Source organism: Balearica regulorum, chromosome 14 (genome assembly GCF_011004875.1).
Source record: "Balearica regulorum gibbericeps isolate bBalReg1 chromosome 14, bBalReg1.pri, whole genome shotgun sequence".
Classification (NCBI taxonomy): Eukaryota; Metazoa; Chordata; class Aves; order Gruiformes; family Gruidae; genus Balearica; species Balearica regulorum.
Window position 1 is genome coordinate 10,071,042 of NC_046197.1, and position 26,740 is coordinate 10,097,781.

Sequence of the window (26,740 nt, forward strand, 5' to 3'; positions counted from 1 at the left end):
GTAAGAGGCTGTTGCTGTGTATGACCTATACAGCTGCACATCTCTCACTCTGCAGAGGGGAAATAGCTAATTTATGGCGAAGCAAAGCCTCTGGAGCAGTTTGAAACATCAGTGTGAGTTAGAAATGACTCACAAGCTGCACTCTACTTACTGTGTGATCAGTGCCTGGATTTCCCCTGCTTTCTTTGATGAGCAAACTGTCTTCTAACTAAAGGTGCTTATAAATAGCCCAGGGGAGATCAAGAGATCTTCACAGTGAAGTGAAAACTGGAGTTGAATTTTTTTCACTGTTTGGAGTTGGTAACAGTAGAAAATGCATCACCAGTAAGGGCATCTTTTCCCCACTCAGTCCCTCTTTTGAAAGATCAGATGGAAGGGTAACCCTGGGGTCTTGATTCGTGCCTTATCTCTGGCTCAGCATCTGTAATGCAGAGGCATCCGACAGCAAGAGCTCTGTTTCCCAGGGCTGTGGAGGCACAGGGACATAAAATGCCATCCAGCGGGTTAGTGCGATGGCTAGTTGTGCTGCGGCTGGAACAGCAGGATCCAGCATCTCTTTCCTCTAGCCTGGCAGGGGGGGGTGTGTGTGTGTGTGTGTATATATATATATACACACACACACAGTTGGGGGTTTTTTTTGCCCCCTGCCTGCTGTTTCCTTTGAGTCTCCGGCAGCAGAGGAAGGTGAGCGTGAAAGGCACCTTCCTGCGTGCTGCCACGGGAAAGGTGCAGGGGGCTGGAGAGGGTGAGGGCATGAACCCTTGTATAGTCGCCCCAAGCTAGACTCGAATAATTGTGTGCCCGTGTGCATGCAGGCACGCCTGTGTCATGACAGTGGAAATCAGGTGAATAGGAGGATTTTTTCAAACGCATCATCTTGGCCAGTTCATCTGCTCCTTCTGTAATTACTGGCAAGTCAGAGAAGTGTCAAAGGCTGCCTTCAGCAGCTCTGTTACTTTCCTTCCTCTTTTTAATGTTTCAGATACCTTCGTGGCCTCCCAGGGCAATCTTACTAAAGTTAAAAAAAGAGATCTCAGCTTTTGAGGCTTGCGCTTGTGCGAGCTGAGCTGTCTGAGCTGTCGGTCCCTGCTTGTGCTGAGGCCAGAGCCAGGCTGAGCTGTGGGGCTGTCGCTGGAATAATGCCATCCACATCTCGTTCATTCCCCGGTTAAGCAATGTGGGAGAGGTACTGTTTTACTGGGCAATGTGTGCTTATTCAGCAAGCACCTTTTGCGATGTCAGCATGGGTCAGTGTCCTTTCTTACTTAAAAATCTGTGGATAATGCCCCCGGCTTCTCTGTGATGCTTTGCTCAGAGGCTGCGGTACCCAGTGCTGGGCGCTTCCTTCTGTGCATCTTTGTGCTTTGAGGGAGCTGGGCTGCAAGTTATCCAGAGACTTGGTATTTGGATGGCTGCTAATCGTGATGCTGAGCCCTGGGTATGTTAAAGAACAAAGTAAATATGTACCCTTCTAAGGAAGGGAAAGGCAAACATCTCTCCTAGGAGGAGACTCAGGATTTGGACAGAGTGCAACTGCAGCAAAACTAATCTCTACAAAATTAAAAAGGCAAACATATACCAAGCTTGGGTGAGAGATGGGGCCGGTTTATATTCCACCCTGTTCTGCTGTTTTTACCTCCCTGCTCTGTGCCTGCTCTGCCTGAATTTTATACGTTGACCTCGTTCGTTCTCTGTAAAATGTCAGCCCCCTCCCCTTTCCCCTTCTACCTCCTCCCTGCAGTAGGAAGCTTTGCCTTCCTTCCTGTAGGGAAAATGGATTGCAGATCCATTTCTCCTCAGTTCTGCTTTTGTCTGAGAAGTGCTTTGTAATGTCATATGCTTGCTGACCTACTAAAATTAAACTGCCTCTTTGAAGCTACTGGAACAAGAGCCTCCTGTATGAGGCTTTCCCGTGAGGGTAGACGTTACAGCCCCGTCCATTGTTTTGGGAGGAAGATCGTTCTCTTTCTTTAATTATTTGAGTGGTATTTGCATTTCATTGCTCAGGCTGTTCTTATTAATGCTGTAGTGTTTTACTGGCTTTGAGGGAAGTAAATAAGCCAGGCTGTTGGAACTTCTGGAAGGCTTCTAGTCGCTACCAGGTTTTCACTAAAGTCAAAGGCTTCTCGGTCACCAGCGCTGCTGGGGAAAATTTGCATCCAAATACAACCGCTGGCTTTCATTGTCTCGTCCATGTTCCATCCCCATTTCTGTCTGGGCAGTTATTTTAGCCAGCACTTTCCTGGACCGTTTGCAATTGGTCCATTTGCAGGATGGGTGCATGGACTCTGCTGCGCTTTTAGATTTGAGCGGCTCAGGCTTTGGGTAGACTGCTGCGGGTGCGTGTCTGGTTGGCGATCTGCTGTGGTTTCAGGAGCGGGAGCACGTAGACAGGCTTGCAAGGGGTCTAGACGTGCCCAACCTCCTGGATGGCAGGAGCTCTTTGGCTCTGACTAATTTACGGCTCAGTCTGTGCCACAAGAAGTCTCAGCCGACGGCGCTGAGAGGGGCTCAGCGCTGAGAAGGGCTCTTGCTAAATCTGTCTGTTGACTGTTCTCTGACTCTTGAACTAACAAGGAAAATATGTGAGGAAACCTGGCCTTCGATGGTGGCTGCTGCTGCAGAGGCTTCCTTGTCCCCCCCGAGCTGCATCAGGTCCCTGTGTCTCCTCTCTGCCGGGGTTTGGCTTTGCACTTTGGTAACCAGAAGGTGACATGCAATATTTACGGAGCAAAAAACCCTTTCTGTGCAAAGGGAAGTGGCTTATCCTACAGCAGTTTTGTTAAAATCCATAGCACTGAAATCGAAGCATAAACCAGCAAATTCCTCTTGCTTTTATACCTGATCAGCATCAAGCTGAAGGAAGAGAACCGCAGTTCTCATACAGGACAGAGTGGAAGCCCACTGCAAGCCACAGGCAAAGGCTTGGAGGACCCCAGGATTGCTGAGATAACAGCATCCAGCATGAACTTCCCTGACACATAAATACACTGCAGAGATGCTGTGCCATCACCAGCAGCCGCTATCTCGTTCCATTCCCCCTCCCCATCTTCCTTTCTTTGCTCGTGACAGAGGCTAAGCACTTTTGTGCCGGTGGAACGCAGCCCAGGGAGGCTTGCAAAACTGCGGTGGTGGGAGCTTTCATGATTTTATTTTGTTTTTATTATAAACCCTGTGGCATTTGATGTTCTTTTTGCATAAATCCCAGCTGCTGGAAATGGGGGCACCAAATGAAAGCTGAGAATCTCATGCTATTAAACAGAAGTCTGGTTTGAGTCCTTGTGGCTGGGCCACATCTTAAAGTCTTTTTTTCTGAAAGTTTCTTTTTTCTGAAGTGTGACGTAGGACTTCGAAATACTAAGGCAAATCCCCCTCACCCAATATACGTGCAACTTTAAAAACGAACTTTTAAAAGTTATTTTGTGACTGAGGAATGGGACTAAGGTATGGGTTTTGAATGCTTGGAATCAATGGTGCTGAATTTGCACTGATAATTATTACTATGTGGGAAAGAAAAACAGCAGACCTTGTGTGTTGTGTCCCTCTTGAGGGCTGTGTGGTTGAGTAGGGGTTCCCCCCCCCCGCTTTCCAAAACAACACAATAAGACTGAGACCTCAAAGGAAGGGAGGAACTTTTGATCTCCTGCTTCTGAATATCTCTGCTGCTTCTGAGTGCCTCCTCTCACAGACAGAGGAGCGATAAGATGACCAGGGAGGACAGTCTCATTTGGAGTGATGAACTTGGACTTTCCTGTGGGAGATCCCTGCTCTCGGGGGATGGTGGGTGTCTCTGCCAGACAACCCAACACGCTGCGGCAGCTGAGCTGTGGAGCAGGGCAGGAAACCTGGGCTCCTTCCTGCAGGAGCCTGTCGAGATGCTCCAGCATCAAGTCTGTAGGGTTCTCTGGAAATGAGTTGAAATGTCATTTGGCCCCAGGCCCAACTTAACTGCACCATTAGCAGCTGGTGGTACAACTCTTCTAGCGAAGCACTGGGGAATTCTCTTCCCCCTCCCTCCTTTTCTATAAACCGTGGTTGCTATAGCAAACGGGCTTTTGAATAAACAGACGTTTCCTGGACATCAAAGCAAAAGTTGCTGTACCGTGCAGGTAACTCTGCCTTGCCAGAGCATTTTGGGGATGGTTAGTCAGCTTAGAGTTTCTTCTTGCTGGCCTGCTGTGTGGGTATGTCACTCATATAGCTTGCAGAGAGACACCAGCTTTGTAGCTAGTCTTTGTACTTCCCTTAAAAAAGCATTTTGCATTTTCTGTGGGCAGGCCCTGACCTGTTTAGCCAGGGACTTTTTGGATTGCTACCCCTTTGATATGGATGTTGACTGGAGATTTGGGCATTCTTGAAAATCCTGTATCATAAAGAAATGTTCATTATCCCATGCTCTAGACTGCTGGGCTATGTAAAGCATCTGCAGCTTTTAATTCTCTTAAGTTGGAAATACCTTTTCTTTAAAACAAACAAGAAAGCAAGCCGATAACAGTATCAGATTCCCTGAGGTTTTCCTTAGCGAAGGGAGGTTATTGCAACTTGCAGGGATGTCTCGCAGGGTGAGCAGCCTGAGCTGTGGCTGGATGCCCACGGGGGACCCCGGCACATGAACGCTGTACCGGACTAGGGCTCTCCGGGCTTCTCAGTCACCCGTCCCCGAGGAATCCAAGGTCTATTCATGTGCCTTTAAATTTCCCTTGGCAGGAGAGTTGCAATCTAAACTGGCTCTTCCTGCTTGGCCCCGTGCTCCTGAAGCTTTGTACCGAACATCCCCCCAAAGTGCTGGAACAGTTGTTTGCAGCTCGTATTGAACTGTGCGTAGTGGTGGAGCGTAGCGGAGAGACTTGGAAAACCAAAGGGATCCCAAACCTACAAACTTTGTCAAAGCTGGCCATCCTCCTAGAGGAACAAGCCTTTCCTTTTTCTTCCTCCTTGCCCCCAATGGCAGAAACTTAAATCCATGCCAGATTTGGCTGCACCCTGAGAGCCCCCGAGAGCACCCAGCACTGTGCTGCCAGCGGGGCCATGCTCTGGTACCCGTGAGCTGCTGCAGGATAAGCCCTGCTGGGCAAACTGGCGTGGGGGTGGTGTTAGCTGGCCCAGTTTCTAAATTCCTACCAGTCCAGAATTTGGGCAGAACTGCAGAACAATCCCAGTAACTTCTGCAGGGTGGGTAGGCAAGGAGCAGATGAGTGCAGACATCTGCACACATCAGGACAGGGCATCGCTGTGCCCCAGGAGGCTGCGAGTGCGGCAGGGATAGCACTGTGTCCCCTCCCTGTCCTTAGTCAGCTGGATGCACATCATCTTGGCTGGGGCTGGCAACTGGAAAAAGCCGTGGAGCCCAGTTTTTTTTCTGATGCTTCCCTGGGTTTCCAGGGTCAAGCAGTTTGCTGCTCAGAGTAGCATAACTGAGCTGAGTGGGTGATGGCTTCTGCTCCGACCTTTGGGACTGTGTCTTTGCCAGCTGGGACTCTGCGGAGCGGGTGTCTGGGTGGCATTCTCCCTCCCCTCCCTGCCAGCCGCCATCTGCCTGCAAAGCCGTGAGGCTTCTCTCTGCCTCGCCCTTATGCAGGTTGTTTACTGTCTTTCCCAAAGACGTGGAGGTCTAAGTCTTCTTCTGCCTTTCTCTCTGTTCTAAAGCTGGGAGTGGGTTGCATGGGACCAACGTATCTGCTCTGTCTTGTGAACGTGAGCTTTAGCATTCAGACTCCTGGCAAGTCACTGGAAATCCTATTCTGGGTGAAATGGGGGCTTTCCCTTAAAGCAGGGGTGGAAATGGAGTGATTTTGATCAACCACCAAGAAGAACTTATGCAGCCGGCAAATTACCGTAGCCGAGCCAAATCCAAGAGTGCTTGTACAGGTAGCAACATGACAACGCAAGCTAGAATAGAAGCCTTTGTCTACCATCCTTTATACAGAATAACGCTGCAAGAAAAGGTTATTGAAGCAATAATAATGCCTTGTGATTATATACCCTTGTCATCTATACACCATGGAATGCTTTTATAAAAGAGACCTGGTGTCATTATGCCAGTTATTAGGAGGGGGAGCGGAGGCACAGACAAGAATTTGCCTAAAGTTTACCCAGCAGGTAAATGGTACTTGAGAATAAGTCTTATGTGCTGAATCCCAGTCCAAGGTTATAACCATATGGCCATACCTTTATGAAAAGAAAGCAGCAGACAAGAAGCTTATAGGCAAATCAGTTTTCAAAGCACTTTAAAACTTTGTTTAGAAATGAATTGCAATAAGCCACGTTCCCACTTGGCTGGCTTACCAAGGGAAATGCTAAGGAACAATGTTTGCATATAAATGAATATTTATGAACTACCTGTGTACAGGAGACAGTGCCCTGAAAGCTAGCTTTGGCCTATGCCCTGGAATGAGCAGTAGATTGCAGATTTAGACTTATTTCAGATATAGCCTGAAAGTTGTCATTTGGATGGGAGGGATGGCCTTTTGCAGACCTTATGGCTTGGGGTGGTTTCCATTGACTTCAGTGCCCTCACTGAAACTCTCATTAAATAGCAATACTCTTGTCTTGTCTGATGGATCCAGGCACCTCGTGTTGTGAATTTGGGGATGATCAGAACAAATAATTGTTTCTAGGGAGATGCCAGGCAGGAGTAGAAAACTTGTGAAGTCCTTTGCCACCCCTTCAACAAATTGTGCTCCTGGCCAGGCGAGGTTTTGAGGCTGTGTTGGAACTGCTGGCTGTTAATAAAAGACATCAGGAAACTTGTCCTGGGTCAAACTCCAGCTCTCACAGTGAGCTCTGCCCTTCTGAAATGCATCATCTATTTTAGATGCTGGCACAAACTTGGGACACTTGAGGTTGGTGAATCTTCCCACTGAAGAAGCAACTTTAGCTATTTATATTTGATAGCATTTTCTGCATTTTGCTGCCCATCCAGTAACAAATGCTCTTGGTGAACTGAGTGGCCTCTAAATGCTGATTAACTTGGTGGGAGAAGGGGGATCCCAGTCACAGCCCTCCAAGCAGCAAAGGCTTTGCCCCGTGCCCGGGCAGAGAGCCATCGCTTGGGTGTTTTTCTGGTTTCTATAGCAAAGAGGAGCACTGGCCTTCCTCCCACAGTCCCTGCTCCACAGAGCACGAGGCTGGGAGCTCTGAGCACTTGGAGCCTGTTGTGGTCTGGTCCCTGAAGGGAGAGCTGATGAAGGAGCCTGTGCCTGCTGCAGTTAACCCCTCCCGCAGTGCTCAGCATCCCAGGTACCGCCTGGCTGCGGCCATGCTGACCCTCTCTGATCTGCACCTCATAGCTGTTTGCATTTGCTGGCCACGGGCGTTCTTGGGTTCTGATCCCTCTGGGGTGCTGGTTAGCAATTTGGGATGGTGAATTCAAAGGGTTTGGATACCAGCCCTTGTCAAAAGAAATTAAATGCCCTGTGTGATTCTAGCAAGAGAAAGGATGCTTTTTGCAATGTTGAAACCATTGGGTTAAACTAAAAGGAGTTTTGATTTGTTCTGCCAAAATTTCAGTAGGAATGGGAATATTTTTGCCAACCTGGGGGGGTAGTTCAAGGAAGTATTTTATCATCTCGGAATGACTTAGATGCAAAGAACTCATCCCCAATCTCCCTATGATCAGCAGGGAGCTCTGTATTTCAAGAGGAGTATGTAGTGCTATCTGACTTTGTTCTTGATAAAGCTTTCCTACGCTCAAACTCCATAAGCCTTGGGTTTCCTCACTTAGAAATGAATTGCAATATGCCCTGAATCATCTTTCCCCCACTCGTTATGGCACAGACTTTTTTTTTTTTAATTTCAAATATTTTTCTCTGTAGGTTATTTTGTTCAGAAAAGGAGGGAGAAAAGGTTTCTTATATTTAAAGTCTCTGAATAGTGTCCTTGTCTGTAAGGGAAAATTGGCAAGCTTGGAGCACTCTTTTACAGAGAGCTAATTATTTCGCTTCCACCTACAGCATATTTGCCATGTCAGGCAAGCTGTTGACATTTGTGCTCTGCTGTGGCAGCAAAGAGGCTTCTGATGGCTTCTGTATTGTTTTATGGCCTCTCCAGTGTGTGCTGAGGGCCGGCTGCAGCTGGAGGGGAGCGCAGAGCTGATGCCTCTTGCAGGTGCCGGTGGTTCTTAGGTGTTCATCCCCTTTTGCGTTGGTGCCACACTGGCCTCGTGGGGCTCTAGAAATGAGGTTGGGAAGGATGGCATGCGTCCTCAGTGTGTAGAAGGCTGCTGTAGTGTCTTGCCCTGTCTTCAGCCCCCAGCAGATATCCAGAGCAGTTAAGCCTTGCTTTGAATCAGCCCATCTGGCTTAAGAGCAACACTGGCATAATCTGTTCCCCACTTTCTTCCAGCATTTTGACATGTGTTGGGTGAAAAGCGTTGGGCAGGAGGGTGGTGGGGAAAGTGCCAAGTTAAGTGGGCGTAGGAATGCAACGCACCTCCTCCCTCTGCTCCGTACTGTAAACTTAATCCTTGGACTTCAGTCAGAACAGGCCAGGCTGGCCGAGATAATGGGGAGACTCGACGTGCTTGCAAACAACACTTCACCAGTCAGCATGGCCCTTGATTTTAAAGGAGAGAGTAGATCTGACCAAATGGTATTTAAAAACCAAGGTGGTGCTCCCCCAAACTAGCCCCTGTGGTCCTGCACATCGCTGTGCTTTGTGGGGAAGAGGGGAGCTGCTCCTGGGAGAGCTGATCCAGCATTGCTCGTCTTACCTCCTCTTGCAGCCGACAGGACAGCATAGCTTCGCTGTTAGCCACCAGAACTTGGGTTCACATGTCAAACAGATGGAGTAAAGGATGTGCCCCTTGACTGTAACTAAATGTGGTTTCTGTGCCTAAATATATCACTGTGTTCTTTCCACCAGCGAGGAACGGCTCTGTCCTCTGGGGTTTGTGTCACTCGGAAGCTGAAGCCCCTTTCTCAGTCCTGGGAGGTACAAATGTGTCCAAAGTTTTGCTGGAACTGTGTGGATGGGCTTGGGGGATGTGATGGGCTTGGAGGGACAGGGGATGGAGCCAAGTGGGGTGGCTCCTCACCCTGTGCTCAGGTGTTTGGAGGTGTTGGGTGCAGATGGAAGCTCCAACAGATAAATGGGGCTGGATATGAGCTGTCCATGGGGAGAGCTCCTGGCCTCCCCCCATGTCTGGGCCATAGCTGGACTGCAGAGGTGGTGCTGGCGTCTTGGGGTGCACGTGGAGGTTGCTGTCCGTGTCCCAGGTGGCTGCTCTGCATGTGGGACTGGGCTTTGCCTGTGGCACAGAGTGGTCTCAGGATGGAACTTCAGATCTGGATCCATCGTTTGTCTGGGCGGCTTTGGGCCAGTGGCCATTTATGTTATTTGTGCTACACTTTGTATTTGCTGCAGCCAGCATGGCTGGACCAGGGGCGTCCCCTCTACAGGATTTGTGCAGATCTTGGCTCCGGCTCCAGATGCTCTTGACTTTGTCCATGTCCTGTTGGTGCTACAGTAACATGCAGAGTTTGATAACAGAGCTAGCTGTTGCCTCTGTCCTTTATTTTCCACAGCATGTGTGTTACGGGGCTGAGCAGAGTGTGGGATGGCCACCAGCAAGCTGCTGGGTGACTTTGATAGTGAAGAACTGGATGGGAAAGCCGGTGTTCAGTGGTTAATGAACAGCCATTGTGGGTAACGGGGCAGGAAACTTTCTGCTCTTCTAGAACCGGGACTGAGGGCTGTCGGGAGCTGCATTCCTGGACTTGCTCGGTCTCCTCTGCCTCCGAGTCAAGACCAAAAGCCCTAGAGACTGTCTGGGCTCTCAGCTTCCCACCGCTCCTGCAGGGCTCGGGAAGGAGCCTGTCTCACCCACAGTGTGTGAACCAAATACCAGGAGGAGATACCTGCCTCACCGTGACTCCTCCATACCCTGTCGCAGGTGGGGAGGTCTAGGCAGTTTCCTCCCGCCTTCCCCCTGCGATGCCAGGACAGTCATCCTGTGCTATGGGTGTCATGGTGCCGGTGTGGGCTGTGAGGGGCCTCTGGGAACCCTGGTCCTGCCCTGGGCTCGGTGTGCTGAAGGGAGACACTGTCCCCTGCTGAAGCCAGGGAGTGTTTGGGTGAGTTGGGGATGTGCACACAGGGGGGCTGTTCCTGAGGTGGGCTCCTCCTGCACTGCCAGGGCAGGACTGCGAGGCCTTGCGTGCCACCAGCGCCCTGGGACCCCGGCCCACGTGTTTGCTCTGGAGGGGGAGAGGAGGGAGAGGAAGGCACCGCAGGCTGCGACTCCCTTTCTGACGGCGGAAGGGCGGCACCGGGTTTTGTGGCCGAAGCTTTCACCCTCGGCAGCCATGGTGCAGACAGCTTGGCTCGCCGTCCCAGCGAGGGGCTGGGGGCTCTGCAGGAGGGACCGTCCCGCTGCATGTCCCCGGCCCGTGCCCCGCTGGATGGGTGGCAGAGAGGGGAAGGGCTCAGCAGCTCAGAGGCAGTGGCTGTTACTCAACGCGGCTGTCTGTTGAAATTCAGGCATTGGTACGTGCCCTGCGGTTTTCACCCGAGGTGATGCTGCCTCGGCTGCCTTCTCGCTTCCCAGCCACCACCTTTGCTGCGGCAGGAAGAGGGTCTGGAATTCCCCCTCTGGGCAATCCCCTTACAGAAAAGGAGGGCCTGCTCTCTTGCTGTAGCCTAAAAAGCAGCTTTGTAAAAGCAGGGTCCTCTCGCTGCCCTGCACTGGGGCTTGTTGTGGGGCTGAGCAGACTGGTGCCTCCCATGTGAGATGGCTTTGGAAGCAGTGTCCATCGCCTGGATGGGCTGGGAGGAAGGGTGGGTTCAGCATGCAGCATTGCTGACTCAGCAGATCCATCCAGGAGGCAGGGTGACTGGGGGGGGGAGGAATGCTGACACAGCACCCGGGGGTGTGTCAGGGTTTTGTACGTGGAGTCCCTGTTAAACTGCTCTGCACCGTCCTCCCCACCCACCCATCATGTTGGGCAGCTCATCTCTCTCTGCAGCACCAGGAGAGCCTGGAGGCAGCCGTGGCCCCTGACTCGCTCAGGCTTTTTTTTCTTCTTTTCTTTTCTTTTTTTTCTTTCCCTTTGTTGCGTTTTTGCTGAATGTGAAGGATTTCTGCCCCCCACCCTGCCACATGGCCTCTGAATGACAGGAGTGGTTGCTGTTTGCTGCATTTCTTCCGCTTTTCCTGTAAGCGGGTGGGCGATGCCGGGAAAGCCCTGCTCTCCCTGCTGCGGTACCCACACAGGCACATCTGCCCCAGGCTCCTTCCTCCTGCCCCTCCCTGCTGGGACCGTGCATGGGGGCAGCCTGGGGACCCTCCTCCCGTTGCTCTCTCCCTGCAATGGCAGCTCCGCATGGAGAAGGACCAAAACCTCTGATGGAGAGCATGGCTGAGGCCCGCTATGGCACACCCTGCTCCTTCTCCATGCCCTGCTTGAACTCAGAGATGGAATCGACTGCTGCTAATGGCAACATCCCCTCAGGAGCTTTGTGCCAACTCAGCATCCTGGAGAGAGGGGAGGTGGAACGAGTGCGATGGCTGACAAGGAGGCAACCTGGAAAGAAGCATTTCCCTTCACCAGCTCCGCCTATAAATGGAGCACAGTTTACTTTACCACGTTTACTGTTCTTATCTCCCCAGTCCCTCTGTGCCAACACAAGGCAGGAGAGCTGGTGGCTGAGCCAGAGGGTGCTTTCAGCTGTGGGTGATAAGGATGCCTCACAAACGCGGCAGAGCCACGAGGTTGCATGTGGGCGATGGAGGTTGTCACGGCAGCAGGATGCTGCGGGTTACCTTCTCCCCGGGCAGCTGCTTAAACAAATAAAATGAAACTGCTGCAGATTAGGAGAGGAAATTGCTGAAGTACTTCAGCTTTGAAGCAGTTTCTGGACCAGGCAGGGTGGATCTGGGGCAGACAGACCCTGGGGAGGTTGCCCACTGGGGCTGATGCTCAGGGTTCAGTGGGAAGGGAGGTGGCCGGGTGGTTACAGCACTTAGCGTGGCATGCACCCATGTAGTATTGGCCTGGGTGCTCTGGAGCACCACTGTGACTCCAAAGCAATTGGGCTATTCAACCTGGAACTGCAAAAGCAGCAAAGTCACAGGAAAAGCCTACAGGCGCCCACCACCTCCAGTGACTTGGGAGCAACTGGGCTGCCAGCCAAGGGCTCCTCCATCCAAAGGGGACCTGGTGGCCTCCCTGTGCAGCCTCCTGCACTCATGGGAAATGCCTGGCTGCCCAGGGCCACCGCAGCTGAGATGAGCTGCCCCCAGCTGTCCCAGCTGATGGCTTTTTTTTTTTTTCCTCCCCCCGCCCCATGACTGGAAGAGACATTTCTCCAGCACTGCTGCAGAGGGAACAGTTCATGAACCTCTGCCCTCTGACATGCCAATCTGATGAGTAATAGCGGGGCTGAGGGTGTGTCCTCTCCTCTTAATTGGGCTTCAATTGCAAACCTCAGTTCAGGGACATCAGCTCTTCCACCCTTGGCAACTGTGCAGTGTTTGGTAAAAATACCTTTCAAGATAAGCTTTTATAATTTCTTTTTTTTTTTAGATGTTATAGGATGTTCTAGGAGTTCAAACACACCCAAGAGGCAGGACCAGTCCTGCCCAGGGTGGGAGGAGTGTAGCAGGCTCTCTGTCCTACCTGGGAGGACTTTGGTACCCAGGCAGATGCCCCTCCTGGTTTGTCAGACCCAGAAACTGCATGGGGCTCTAATCCATCCTACGTTTGTTTTCAGTAATCTTGGCCTTGCCTGGTGTAGGGTGCCAGAGGGATTCTCCTGGCGCAGTGGCTGATCTGCTGTCTGGAGCTGCGGAGTCATATAATGCTTTTTCATAACGTGGAGTGCCGCCTCGCTCGGGTATGACTTCAAGACCTGTGTCTGTAAGAGCACTTAATTTAAGCCTTAGCTTTTTCATACATATGTACATGTATTTATTCTCCTGGGCAACTCCAGGCTCACTGGACCCTGCTTCCTCTCCTCCCAGGCAGTTACTTATTACTTCAGCAGCCCAGAAAATGGCCCCAGCCCCCCTGCGTGCCCTGCTCCCACTCGGGCCACAACGCTTCCCGGACCTGCTGTGCCTAAAGGCAGGATTAGGATGAGCCATAGGACAAATCAAGGTCGTGAGCAAAGCCCTTTAAATTCTGTTGGGCTTTTGCTTTCAATTTAAGCGTAATTTTGCAGGTACAAAAGGTTCTCGAAAGGGAAAGATTATGTGGCTTCTCCATGCAGACCTCTTCATGCTGTTTCACTAAAGGTACAGGAGAAAAGGGCCTTTTTTTTTTTTTTTTTTTCTTTGTAATAGCAGCACTCAAACTGTGATACGAAGGTTTGAGAGGTAGCAAGAGCAGGTTCCTTTTCTGTCTATAAACTGGCCGCCCAAATCTGTTCTTGTGCGTGCAGCTCGTGTGTCCCTGTCGAGCTGTGAATGAGCCCAGCGTGGTGGCTGAGTTTCTTGGCTGCGGTGTCGGAGCTGAGACCGTGGGGCTCTGGCTGTGCTGGAAGGCAGCCGTCAGTCGGTCGTGTTGCTCAGATACTGATGGGAGCCAACGGTGAATTCTGCGTGTGCCTACGAGGTGTAGTTGCAGCTGCCTGTAGACTGAAAAGTAAAATGCCGATAGTGTGTAATCCCCAAGATTTATAACAGCTTTGAGGTGGTGGCAGAAGGCAGAGCTCCTGTTGCTGCTGCATGCCCCCCTGGGAGCCCAGCGCAGCAGAGGGGCTGGGCAGCTTTCGGCGAGGAAGTCCCTGGATTTCTTGAGCGGAGGAAATCGTTATAAACAGGATGTTTGCTCCAGCCCCGTTCCAGGCTGCTCACTGCAGACCCTGCAGCCAGAGCTCAGACCCCCTTGCCCAGACCCCAAGCAGGAGGAGGAAGAGGTGTGGGTACTCCCCTTCCCGGCTCTAATTAGTGTGAAGGACCGATTTCAGGATGTCAGCCTTGGGGCAGAGGCCACCACGGGTCACACGTCTCTGGCTCACAAGACCTCAGGAGCTTTTGCAGGACCGGGCGCGTGAAACTGCTGTGTTGTGGTGCTGCTGTGGCTCCGCAGCTTGCCCTGTGCCAAGTCCCAGGTCTTGCAGGTCGCAGGGGGATTGCTGGGGCCGGCCGAGCGCAGCGCAGGCAGCAGCCCGGTGCAGCGTTGAGATGGGCAATGCAGCGCCAAGATTGGCACTGTCACTAGAGAGGTTCCTGCTCCAGCTGTGGCTTGGGGACACTCAGGAAAGGAGACATCAGCCCATGTATCAAAGGACGTGGAAACAGTCCTAAGCAAAGAGTTAAATTCTTTGCAGCCCTCGGGTAAATCACCAGCCTCCTGGCTGCACAGATGCACAGGTTCTTGTTGAACAGTTCTCTTCTAGGATCCTCCCAACTCGTTCCTCATCATGGCCGGTGCAGCAGGCTGCCCGCCCTGGTGTGTCAGCGACTGCCTGTCCCCCTCCCCGCTGCGGGCCTGGGGAGGGTGCCGGCACAGCCACCGCTCTCCACGAGCTTCCTGATCCCCCAGCTCGCACACAGACACGGCTGTGTGCTGCTGCCACCGGGCCTGCCTTCCTACCTGCTTCAATGGTAAAACGTTTTTTTGGGCTGGCCCTGTGCCTGGAAGGAAGTGTGTGTGGTGTATGAGCTATGGGATTGCCAGTTGCATTTATTTAAATCAGGTTTTCTGGGCTGAAAAGAGCCCATTAGGTTTTTGGATGTTCAGACTATCTGGCCACACCCATAATTATTCTTTGGCATCTCTGCCCCTGTTGAAAATGCATATTTTTAAGTTTTCCATATTTCCCATATTCCCCGTGCCTGGCGCGCAGCCTGCTGTGCCTGCATAAACATACACAGTCACGCTGGTTCAGATGGACTGATTTCCCTAATCCTCTCACTGCTAGACTGTGAACCCAAATGAAACTTTGTGAGATGAAATGCATCCCACGCGGATCCAGGGTAGGGTGTGTTGTGCTTGGCCCTTCCCCGTTTAAAAGCTGAGCGTGTGTCACCAGAGCGCATCTCGGCTGTACCAGCTGTGCCCCTGGTAGGAAACCTCAGCCCAGCATCTCCCCGGGGGCGGGAATCGCATTGGGCTCCCCGGGGCTCTGCTGACCGGGGCGGCTGTGGCTGTCACCCAGCCAGCTGCCCTCTGTGTGTCCCCCACTCAAAATTAAAATTACATTTCTCAGTCTGGAGGCTCTGTAAGAGGAGCTATGTGAGATGCCAGGGGACTTCATTTATATGGGACACCCAAAGAGGCAGAAGCTGTAAAGCTGCTTGCTGAGCATTAACGGTGAAAGCACCCGGCTCACCTGGATGGCAAAGGCCACGTTAGCAGCTAATTCAGGCTGGGTTGTTTGAAGTTGTGGGACCGTCTAAATTCAAGAGCTGAGCCTGGTTACACAGAGGAGCTTCTCATCAGGCCTCCTCTACTGGTTGAATGTAAGGATGGCTGTTGCTCGAACCTGCAGACCCCCCTCTTTGGGCAGGTGAGTTCCTGAGGCGCCTGGATCAGGAGGAGCAGGAAAGGATTGCTCATGTGAGATGAACAAAACCCTGGGCTGTGATTCAGTGATGACACAGGCTCATTTGTACAGGCAGGTTTTCTGCCAGCCAGAGCAGTGTAAAACTGTGATAGTCGACTTACGCAGGATCAGGTCTGCGCTGTCCTTCTGCAGCCGCTGCAAACCCTGCCCTTGGGCTCGAGTAACGCAGCCAGCAGTCGCTCGCTCTTGGCTGGCCTAGGCTGGTGGCAGGTTGGATGGTCTGGCAGAGGACACGTGCCATGGGTGGGATCGTGGTGCCACCGTGCAGAGGTGCTGTCACCAGGCTGGTGGTGCTGGCAGAGCCCCAGCCGTCCCCCAGCCTCCCAGAGCGGAGGAAGCCCTCGCCCTCCCAGTCGGCAGGTTGGACTTGGCGTGGGGCTTGCTTGGGGTTTGCTTCTGGCACTCTGGCCTCTGAGGATCCCAGGAAGGGCTGGCGTCCACTGGTGATGTTAGTCTGCTCTGATGAACGTGATGAGGAACACTGTAAAAAGAGCTGTTTGAAATGAGCCTCCTAGAGCTGTGTTTGGGTGATGATGGGGCACAGAGGTCCGGCGGGGATCTCAGTGCCTGGGGGGACCGTGGCAGGAGGTAATTCTTACCTTTCCATTTGCTGGTGAAGCTGCTGATGTTCTGGTTCAAGGTATAAAGTCGAGCAAGAAAGTGTGTTGATATGGCTCATCTGTGCGAGGGCTCTGCTGACCCGCTGGTTTCCTCCCTGCAGGCTCCAAGTCAGCGCAGATTTGTTCTCCCAATTTGTGAACGGTTCGAATGTCTTCCCAATTGCTTCTCTCCATCTGCCTGCTCCAAATGCTTCCCCAGCCACGTCGTCTGGTTATTCTTCTCCGCTTCCTCCAACGGTGCCTGTGTCACGCTGCCCACCCTGCCTGGGTTTCTTTTCTCAGCATTGTCTCCCTTCCGACTCTTGGACCTGAGCCGACCCTCACAGAGCAGTTCAGCGTTTGCTGCACCCCAGCACCTGGTCCTGCTCCCCCTTCTTCTCCAAAACAAAGCAGTTGTGTCTTCCACTGCTGTCAGGGTCGACAACAGCATTTCCCGTGCCCACGTGTAGGAACTGCAGGAGGAAAGGGTGGGATGTGGCTCGCCTGGAGCTGCAGGATTAAACCATGGGGAAGAGGGAACTTGAACCTTCTCCCCTCGGCTCCTGGTCCAGTGCTTAGAGCAGTGTTTAGTAACGTGACCTCCACTTGAAGGGCTTAGAGAGCCGCACTGGTAAACACTGCCTTGGGTTTGTTCAGTCGTTGTCCTCAAAATAAACTCTGGCATTTCACCTCTCTGGTATGTTGCCCTGTGTCGCCTCGACAAGGAGAACAGCTTGTCAGGGAGGTGAAGCATCTCTTGTCCCTTGTAACCTCTGGCTGCTTGAAATTTTTATCTGTTTATCTGTTTATCTAAGCAGCCTCGGCTGCCCTGAAGGGGAGGGGGGAGCTGGGGCTGGCACTGGGTTTCCCCCTTCCCCGGGAAAGGCTCCGGCTGAGTTTGTGCAGAGGTGAGGGGGAAGAGGACCTGCACCCCCAAGGTGCTGGGGAAGGACCCACCCCATGGGTGCTGCCCACCCTGTGGGAGCATGGGGGGGCAGCGGGGGCTGGGCAGGTGGGTGTGAGGTACTGGCAGGACTCTGTGCACGTCCCTGGGAGCAAAACAGCAGCAATCTGGTAAATGTACTTGACCTCTTTATTGACATATTTTCCCCTCAAATTGCTTAAAATCGAGAGCGATGAACTACTGAGCAATGGGGCACAAAAACAAAAAGTAAAAAAAAAATTAAAGACCCAGCAGCCCTCCCCATCTCTCATTGGCCAAAGAAAATTCTGATTTCTCCCAGCCACGTCAGCTCCCAGCTATGACAGCTATCTCATTCTGTTGGCAAGGCCGCTCTCTGGAGCAGCCCTTGCTCCAAAATGCAATGGGAAGAGATGTAAACAGAGAGGAAGCCGGAGCTGAAGCTGGCTGCTCGGGTGGGCGTCCAGGTATGGGGCCTGAGGCCAGGCGTGACCGCTGGGGGTGTCACCGTGATGGGGATGCTCCTTTCTGGATGGCTGCTGCGGGTGGGTGCAGGATCCGGCCCCAGAGTTTGAGTGATCATCCGTGCTGGGGATGCCTGCAGGATGAGTCCCGGGGACGGCTGCAGCCTCTGCATCCCCATGCAGGGAAAGTGTCGAGGCCCATGTGGGGTGAAGGGGCAGCAAACCCCAATGCTTTTATCTCCTCTTCCCTACCCACTGGGCTTTGCTCAGTGAGATGTGGACCTGACTTTAATTCTTCTCTCTTTGTTTCTGCAGATCATGATCGAGTTCTGCCCAGGCGGAGCAGTGGATGCCACTATGCTGGGTGAGTGTGGCATGCGGTGCCAGGCTCTTCTCAGTGCTCGGGGCGATGCCTGCAAGGCGTTGCCAGCCTTCTGGCACGCTTTCAGGGGCAGCCTTCGGACAGATGGCAGACGTAGGTGCCCCAGCATCTCCAGCTACTGTTTCTCTCCCATGAGTTTGCCTATTTTCATACCCCAAGCAGAAGGTGTGGCAGCCCTGGGGTGTTTCTTGAGCTACTTTGATGTCCTTTTGTGATTTAAATGCTGCTGGGATGAGCAGATCACAAAGCATGGGGAGAAGGGAGAGTCTGGCTGGAGGGGAAAGAGGGCTTTAAATATTTATCTGCCAGAGGCACTGGGTGCTTGGGATCCTGTTCCCACAGCTTCCCGGGAAGGGAAGGGTAGTGGAGCTGAGATGTTAAATCTGGGCGGCTGTCATGATGAATCTCCCAGGATCTCCTTGCTGACTTCTCCGTATGGTATCGGTCATCTGGTGAAGCAGAACGAGTGTCTGAATAAACCGCAGTTTGCAGTAATTCCAGGAATCTTCCCATTTTTAACTCCTCCCTTCCACACAGAGCCGCTGGGACTGGGAGTATGTGGGTGTTCCCCAAAAACGCCCTGACTGGTGCTACAGCCCCTCTATGCCAGGGCTGCACGGCCCCTGGGGTAGGGGGGTGACATCCCCTCTGCGTGGTGAACACGGCACTCTGATGTCCTCTTGCCTGGAGGCCCTGGGACAGAGCTGTGTCTCTCCAGGGGTTTCTCCCTTTCGGCTGTGATATTTCCAAAGGCCTAATTTTTATTTCTGAGAATAGTATGGATCCAAATTTGTCATCTTTGATTCAACCCCTAAAACTTGTGCCTCTGTTAGGGATCTTTAAAGTGGATCCAAATCACTGCAAGTAAAAGTGCCTTTGGTGAAGTGCTAGAGAAAATGATGCCTTACCCCGGAAAACCTCACAGGGATGCCCTGTCTCGGGACACTTAAACCTCCCTGGAGCATTCATGGGGCTGTGTCCATGGCAGTCAGTCTCTGGAGGACATGGGAGTTGGAAGAGGGTGCTTAGAAAACTGTGAGCACGTGGCCTGACTATAGTGCCATCACCCCCCAAATCGGGGGCAGGAGGAGCTGCGGGTCAGAGCTCAGGAGTGCTTCTGGCATTATTAAATTCAGAGTTGCTGAATGCTGCCTGTTCCACCTCCCCATGCCCACCAGCAACTGGCCTTTGAAACCTTTTGTACAAAAACTGTGGTCTGGTGCACTGTAATAAGCCTTGCTTTTGCCGGATGCTCCAGGGAGAGTGAAAATCATCACCTTCCCCCAGAGCACAGGAGATCTTGGTAAAGAGGAGGAGGCACAAAGTAGTTGAACCTGCATCCCCCAGCCTGTGGTTAAGATCCTTGCTCTGAAGCAGCATCGTCCCAGTTGCTGGAGTCCATCCATCAGCCCTCATCCTGGCCGTGCAATTTGGGCGGTTGGAATCTCGGTCTGGTCTCGGCGTGTGCTTCTGCGCTGGAGGGGGGATCTACACTGCAAGGGGCTTGCGGAGGGAAGCTCAAACGATGCTAACCATCTGGAGGTTTGATGGTTTGCAGAGCCATTGCTTTGGAAAGCAGTCTCAGACAGTGAAGGTGGCTGGGCAGAGCTCGGCAGGGAGGTCGTGCCGGTGGTTGCGTGTCCCTGCAAGCTTCAGAAATAGGGACAAACAGCGGGGTGTGAGCTGGTGTGCTGGTACCTGGTGCTACCTGAAAAACCAGCTCAGAGCAATGGGTAGGGGTAGCGCTGGTGAGTATTTTATTGCTTGTTGCTTTGGGAGGTGGCATGTCTCTCCTGATGTACGGGGGGGGGGGCGGTACGCTGCACCTCCACGGCAGGGGTACCCCCCTGGGGCACGAGAGCATGGGCTGCATCCGGAGCTGTGCTCACATCTGTGTTTGACCCTGCTGCCACCTGCAGCCGAGTTCAGCTCCCTCCTCTCTGCAGCATCGTCCCCGGACCAGGCGAGATCCAGCTTGCCTGCAGGGACCCGTTTCCCAAATCAGCGGGCAACGTACAGCTCAGAGCCCCCCTCACAGGCATGTCAGGTTCCCCCTCCTCATCCCCCTCATCCTCTATTCCCCGGCCAGCCTGCTCAGCCATGCATTCTCGGGCGGGAGCTATAAACCAGCAGCTCCAAGCAGGCGAGCATTGCACTGTGAGTGCTGGCTAAGGGAATAAATTACCTTAACGAGCTGATTTGCATTGCTCTCCTGCTGCTTTGACACATGGGCAGTGGTTTCTAAATGGTCTGCTGGGTAGTCCATGCCTTTCTGCTGCTCAGGTGGAGCATCACTCGAATGCCCATCCTGTTTAACGGCTCTCTCCCTCCCTGCAGAGCTGGACCGGGGCCTGACTGAACCCCAGATTCAAGTGATTTGCCGCCAGATGTTGGAAGCCCTCCATTACCTCCACAGCAAAAAGATCATCCACCGTGACCTGAAGGCAGGCAACGTGCTTCTCACCCAGGATGGGGACATCAAGCTTGGTGAGCCACCTGGCACAGGAGCACAGCGGGCGCTCGCTCAGCCAGATTTGTTGGGAGAGCGGCTGTGGGCACTTGGGACCGTTTCACACCACGCTAATGACAGGCGCATGCTGCTGGGAGCTGGATTGTAGTGTTCGGCTATATTTGAGCGTGGTGGGGGATTGAGGGATGCTCTCTGCCTTCTGCTTTGCCTGTGGGACGCCAGCGGCTTGTCTGCTGGCTGATGAGCTCAGGCAGGAGAAGGTGAGGGGAAAACTTTGTGTTGTTTCATGGGAGGCCAAACCCACCATGGAACTGTGTGCTCTGCTCAGCCCCCAGGCGAGCACCGAGACTCCCAGAGCCGCAGCCGTGCTCAGGCCCTTGATGGACTTTCCTGTCATGAATTTGTTTAATCCCTCTTTGAACTCAATTTTTATGCTTTTTGGCCTGCTGAGTATCCTGTGCAGGGTGCCAGTTGGCAGGGCTGGGAGCTGGAAGAATTTGTCTTATCTTCAGAGCAGGTTTGGTGGTGACAAGGCGAGTTTTGCCAAAGGGTTGCTTTGCCAACTCGCTATGAGCTTGAGTTAAATTGGCGTCCACCTACCTGGTGGAGAATGAGAAGGTTGCTTTGTCTGTAGTGTCTGGTCAGAAAGGTGCAGATCTCTTTCTGGACCGTGATGAGGGGTGCTGGCAGCTGTGGGGCGTTCTTGGGATGATGGAGACCAGCTTGCCTGGGAAGATGGAAACCTTCCTGTGACCATGGGCTCTGCTCTGACATAAGAAACGCTCTGCTGTCTTGGGCCAAGGATGATCCACAGCCAGGGACACCCTGAGCCTGGGGTGCAGATGGATAAGAGCTCCTCTGGAGGTCAGCAGGGCCATCTCGGAAAGCAGACTGACCTGGAGTGGGCTCGGTACCCTCTGCAGGTCTTACCAGTTCAGATTGGGTTGGCTTCAGCAGCCCTCTGTAGGAGGGACAAAATCAGGGAAAGGCATCACACAGTGGCTGAAGGGAAGAGAAGGAATGCAACAGCACTTTGTTTTTTCTGATGTAAAATGAGACTTTTTGCTATGAAATAGCAGTCCTGAAAGTAATCTGCTGGGGGCTGCTTTTGTTTGTTTGTGGAAAAGATCTCTACTTCCCTCTAGATGTGTAGGGTTTGGGTTACAGTAGGGATGGCTTGTTATGCCCCTGTCTTATAGTACATGGGAGGGGAAGGTCCCTAGTGGTTGCATACCCAAAAGCAAATTTAATTTCTGATGCTCCGTTTAGAGGAAGCTGCACATTGTATCATGTTCTTGCCTTCAATGTGTGTTTGCTTTTAAATCTGCGTTTCAGCCAAGTGTGCTAATTCAGAAGGGTCGTTCAGCTTTTCTATGGCATCTAATGTTACTGCTCTTTGCAGCTGACTTTGGAGTGTCTGCCAAAAACATGAAAACCTTGCAGAAGCGAGACTCCTTCATTGGGACTCCTTACTGGTGAGTGACCTGCTTGCTAAGAAATCCCATGTTCACAAGGAGCTTCGCTCTTCTGAAAATCAGGCTTGCTCAGAAATGGGGAGCTGATGGCCTTTGGGATGTGTTGGACCATAGTGCCTTACCAAGCATGTGTGGGATGATTTTAATGAGGAGTCTTGGCCAGTGTCCACACGTGCAAGGGCTTCCCTTGCCTAAAGGGAGCTGTGAGCAGCCTCGGTAGTGTGGGAGCATTGCCCGGTGTCACGGTGCCCTGAGCCGGCTGAGGGGCCACCATGCTCCAGGCTTGGAAGACTGAGGGACACACATGTTCTCGTGTGTTTGCACTCACTGCTTCCCCCACCCCGGGGGCTGGAGTGAGCTTTGAAGCAGCTCCAAGCACATGGGAACAACTCCTCTTTCCAGAAATGCAATCTCTAAATCACCCGATTTGCTGAAGGAACGGAATTGGCGAGGATTAGTTTATTGTCTGAAGCAACATCTGTGCCAGATGTCAATGGCCTGAGGGTTTCCATGGGTTGCCTGGGCTGTCTCAAAAGACCTTTCTCTGGTCTGTGGAAAAGGGGGAGGGGGTTGGACCCCTTAGAAAAGATGCTGCTGCTTCTGAAACCCAGAGCTGGGAAGAAAGGCTGTGTTTTGTGCAATGTTGTGGATTATTTAAGGCGTTTAATTGCTGCTGCAAGGCTCACATGCGTGGCAGTGGTGTCATCCCTCCCCATCCCTGCTCCTTGCTCTGCCCCTTGCAGGATGGCCCCGGAGGTGGTGATGTGCGAGACCATGAAGGACACTCCGTATGACTACAAGGCGGACATCTGGTCCCTGGGAATCACACTGATCGAAATGGCCCAGATCGAGCCGCCCCATCATGAGCTCAACCCCATGAGAGTCCTGCTGAAGATTGCCAAGTCTGACCCCCCCACGCTCAGCTGCCCTTCCAAATGGTGAGGGCTTTTGGGCAGCAGAGTACACATCTCCCAGCTTACACAGCATTTCAAGAGAGAAGAAATAGTCTTTTATAGCAGTATTGTTTAGTTTGAGACCCTAATGTAGGATTCTAGCTGTATTCTAGGTCCAGCTGTGTGCTAGGGGCCCCAGGAGCACTGCTGGCTGAAGGCAGGCTGCTCGGCGCTGCCTGCGCTGTGGCTGTGCTGCTGGTGTGCAGGCAGCACGGGGGGAGCTGCTGCCCATCCACAGCCCTGCTGAAGCGAGGGAGATCCCATGGCTGTTCTCAAAACGTCCCGGTTTTGTATGAAAGGCAAATTTTCATCTAAACCTGGAGATGACCAAGAGCTCTAGAATTTCTTTCCTAGAGTCTGGAAAGCCTCTTCTGCATTTAAAAAAAATCCAATCAGTTCGTTCTTTATTTATTTATTTAAATAACGACAAAACCTGTTGAACGATAGCCAGCAGCATATTACTGTGAGAGCACTGGAGTCATGAGTGCTGTTACAGCAGTTCAGGTAGCAGGCAGGAGCCCACCACTAAAACCCAGCAGGCAAGGTGGGAGTGGCTCAGAAGCCGGAATTGCATCAGGGACGCATTCTGTATCTTAGAGCTGCGCTTTGCAGGCTGAGGGTGCCCTCCTATGGGGTTCCCGGGTCCCTCACAGTCGTCCTTTCACACTGCCGCTGTGGGGATGGGTCCTGGAGCATCCTTGTCCACAAACAGCTCCACCCATGGGGTCCCTTTGGAGGATAACTGCTGGGGTCCTCTCCTACCTCTCTGCCTTGGCCCTGGGGTGCAGTGTCACAGGGCAAAGCAAAATCTAATCCCTCGCTTGGCCACATTGCTGATTTGTCCTACAAATAATGAGAATAACTGAGCACAGGGTTTCCCATGCTGGGAGTGAAATGGTGATTGTGGCCAGGTGCCAGCTGGGACACAACCTGCAAAGGAATCAAACAGACCCCTGTGGCGTTTGAGCCTTTCCCTCTCCTGAGCTGCTCGCCAACAACTGTGTGTTTTAAGGTCCCTGGAGTTCAGAGACTTCCTGAAGACGGCGCTGGACAAGAACCCAGAGACCCGGCCCAGTGCTGCCCAACTGCTGGAGGTAGGGACCAGCACCGGCCCCTGGGCTGGGTGTGCAGCTGGTGTCTGTCTGCGAGTGACTGAACCACTTTGTCTGTACAGCCTGATTCCCTTTAAGGAAGGAAACAAAAAAAAAAAAAAAGGTTTGATGGGTCTTAGACTGGTTTGAGTTTATTTTTCCCTTTTTTTTAGAAAGTTCATAGTAGTTTTCAGCGACTAAAATGCTCCAAAAAGGAACAGCAATGTTTTTTCCCTTTGGAGCAAACTGCAGAGCCCCTGCGGACACCAGCTGGAAAATAAATAGCTCCCGGTGCCTAGAAATGCCCACATGGCAGCCAACTTGGATTATACCTAGTTATACCAGATTTAAATTCAACTCCTTTCCTTTCCTCCCGTCCTTCCACAAGAATAGCAAAAACCTGGAAGATGCTTTTCCCCACTGCCTGCAAACGCTCTCGCTCTGCGGCGCTGGCACTCTGGCTGCACGCGTCCCGTCCTGTGCTGGAGTCAGCGGGAGGAAGCACGCAGTGTGCTCTGCAAACCCGAGGGACTCCCCAGCCTTGTGCTGAAGCTCAACACAAACACCCCACTGTGTGTACTGAGCGATTCAAACCTGATTTCAATTAAACCTTCCCCCACGCTCTGTTTGCACCCAGGGATCGTGCAGACCTGCTCTTGCCCCGCTGCCAGCGGCACCTCATGGGCTCGGACCTGCACGCCAGAGCTCAGCCCACCCGTGGCGAGGCGGGGATGTCTCCTCTGCGGCGAGAGTCCCTTGTGTAAATGCAGCTGGTGCTCTCCTTTGGGGGACATTGACATAAAGCAGCTTTGCAGAGCACCACGCTTTGAGCATCTGTGTGCAGAGCTGGCGCTTAACCTCAGTATTGTGTTCTCTCTTGTTCTTTCTCACACGTGCAGCACATATCTGTAAATTCATTTGGGGGGGTTAAACCTGGTGACACTGGCAAGAACCACATCCTTAGGTCTTTGCAGTTGTTTAAAAGCAAGAAGCGGTCCTCACTGTTGCTGTCCACATGTTCTCACTCAGCCACGAGCTCTGGCTTTTGGCCACCTCACGCGTGTGCATTGTGCTTGGCTTTTCAGCATCCCTTCGTCAGCAAGGTGACCAGCAACCGGGCCCTGCGCGAGCTGGTGGCTGAGGCCAAGGCTGAGGTGATGGAAGAGATTGAGGACAGTCGAGATGAAGCGGAAGAAGATGACTCGTCAGAGTCTGCCTCGGTGAGCGCTCCTGGCCCTGTGCTGGCAAGTTTGCCAGTGCAGCTGTGGTGGGCAAAAGAGCCCGGCAACTTCTCTAGGCTCCAAAAGGCTGGTTTACAGCTATTCTGGGCCCCATCAGGTGGAGTGGGAAGCAGTTGCTTGGCCAGGGAGGGGCTGGTTTTTGGTGGCTGCCAAGGGAATGGAGAAACAATGATGCTGGTGGCTGGCCCAGCTACCTGCTCGCAGGAGGGGCTTGCAAAAAGTGTTTAAAGAAAAAGGAAAAAAGTGGAAAGTAGGCCCTGATACAGGCTGGAGAAGCTGGAGTGGAAGCAATGCCAGCAGCACGTGGTGCAGCGGTGAGGCACCACCAGTCGTAGGAGGGAGCTGGACAAATCTGCCCCTGCGCTGGGCTCTTTGAAGGGAACGTCTCAAGGCTGCCTGGGGACATGCCTCGACCTCCCTCATCTGTGGCAAAGGGCAGTGATTAATCTGTGGTGGAGTTAGCCATGGGAAAAGGTGTTCAACATGCAAACTCCTAGGCTGTCTCTTAAGAATTTTCAGGTTCTGGAGCTTCCCCACTGTGCTGTTTCCTTCCAGCCAGTGTCCATAGTCCTTGGGACTACAGACCTCGAGAAAGACAGAAGTATCCCAGGATGGATGTCCTAAAAGGGAGGATTTCTTCCCAATAACTCTTTAGCTGTGGGTGACTTCGCTCTGAAGCGGGGGTACTTGCAGCTCTTGCAGTCATGTTAAAGCGGTGGTACAAAACCCAACACCTTCCCTTTGCTGTCTTTCCAGCCCCCTGGTAAGCACAAGCGGGACCCCTCTGAGGCGAGTCAGCTGAGTTTTGATGGGGAGAAGCCTCCGGACTCTTCCTTGCCCAAGGCAACGAATGGGCCTGTGGAGACTGGCAAGGAGACCACAGATGGACAGAGCGATAAAGTCTCAGATGAAGGCATAAGCAGTGACAATGACAAATTGGAGAGCAATCAGTCCACAAAAACTAGCTCTACCACCTTGGCCACCCAGGGCAAGCCAGACATCGTCTCGCAGCCTGGACGGTTGGGTAACTCAACGGAAGGGGACAAGCAGCCCAAGCCAGGCAGCAAGGAGCGAAAAAGCGTCGGGGAGCGACCAGAGAGCAGCCACCTGGAGAACTTCACGGAGGAGAAGCTTGCCAACGGGAACTTGGATTCTCCAGCTCTGTTCCCCGGCAGCCGGTCCAAAGGGGATTCGGATTCTGGCAGCACTTCAGCCTCTGAAAGCATGGACCTCACCATCTCCCTGTCTGCTGACCTGTCCCTCAACAGAGAGAGCGGCTCCATCTCCCTGAAGGTGAGAGTGGTGGGCAGAGGGTGTGGAGAAGGAAGGGCAGCAAAACCCTGTCAGAAAGTGCTGAGTATTCCCTGCCCCCACCCACCCCTTTAGCCAAGTCCCTGAAATTCAGATCTTTTCCTTGAGCAGCTGTGCACATGCACATTTCAGCCATAGCGCCTTAAACTCCTTCTTGAGAAAGCAGCATGCTGTACTCTAGATGGGGTTGATCTTTGACCACAGGAGGAGAAAGTGAGCTGCCCCTCATCTGCCCTGTGCCTGAAGGAGCAGGTAAAGCAGGAGAGGACAGAGGCTGGATGAAGACAGAGGGTCCAAGAATATTGCTTTAGCACAATGCTAA

At 52.7% G+C, this 26,740-nt stretch overlaps 1 protein-coding gene across 1 annotated transcript in view; it reads left to right on the top strand.

Annotated features, from left to right (window-relative positions):
- The window catches only part of STK10 (serine/threonine kinase 10), a 51,921-nt gene that overhangs the window by 12,525 nt on the left and 12,656 nt on the right, over positions 1–26,740 (top strand). Inside the window, exons 3-9 of the mRNA XM_075766275.1 lie at positions 17,811–17,859; positions 20,215–20,364; positions 21,750–21,822; positions 22,566–22,760; positions 23,788–23,869; positions 24,952–25,086; positions 25,864–26,400. Coding sequence (XP_075622390.1) covers positions 17,811–17,859; positions 20,215–20,364; positions 21,750–21,822; positions 22,566–22,760; positions 23,788–23,869; positions 24,952–25,086; positions 25,864–26,400 — 1,221 coding nt within the window. The remainder of the gene's footprint in view (positions 1–17,810; positions 17,860–20,214; positions 20,365–21,749; positions 21,823–22,565; positions 22,761–23,787; positions 23,870–24,951; positions 25,087–25,863; positions 26,401–26,740) is intronic.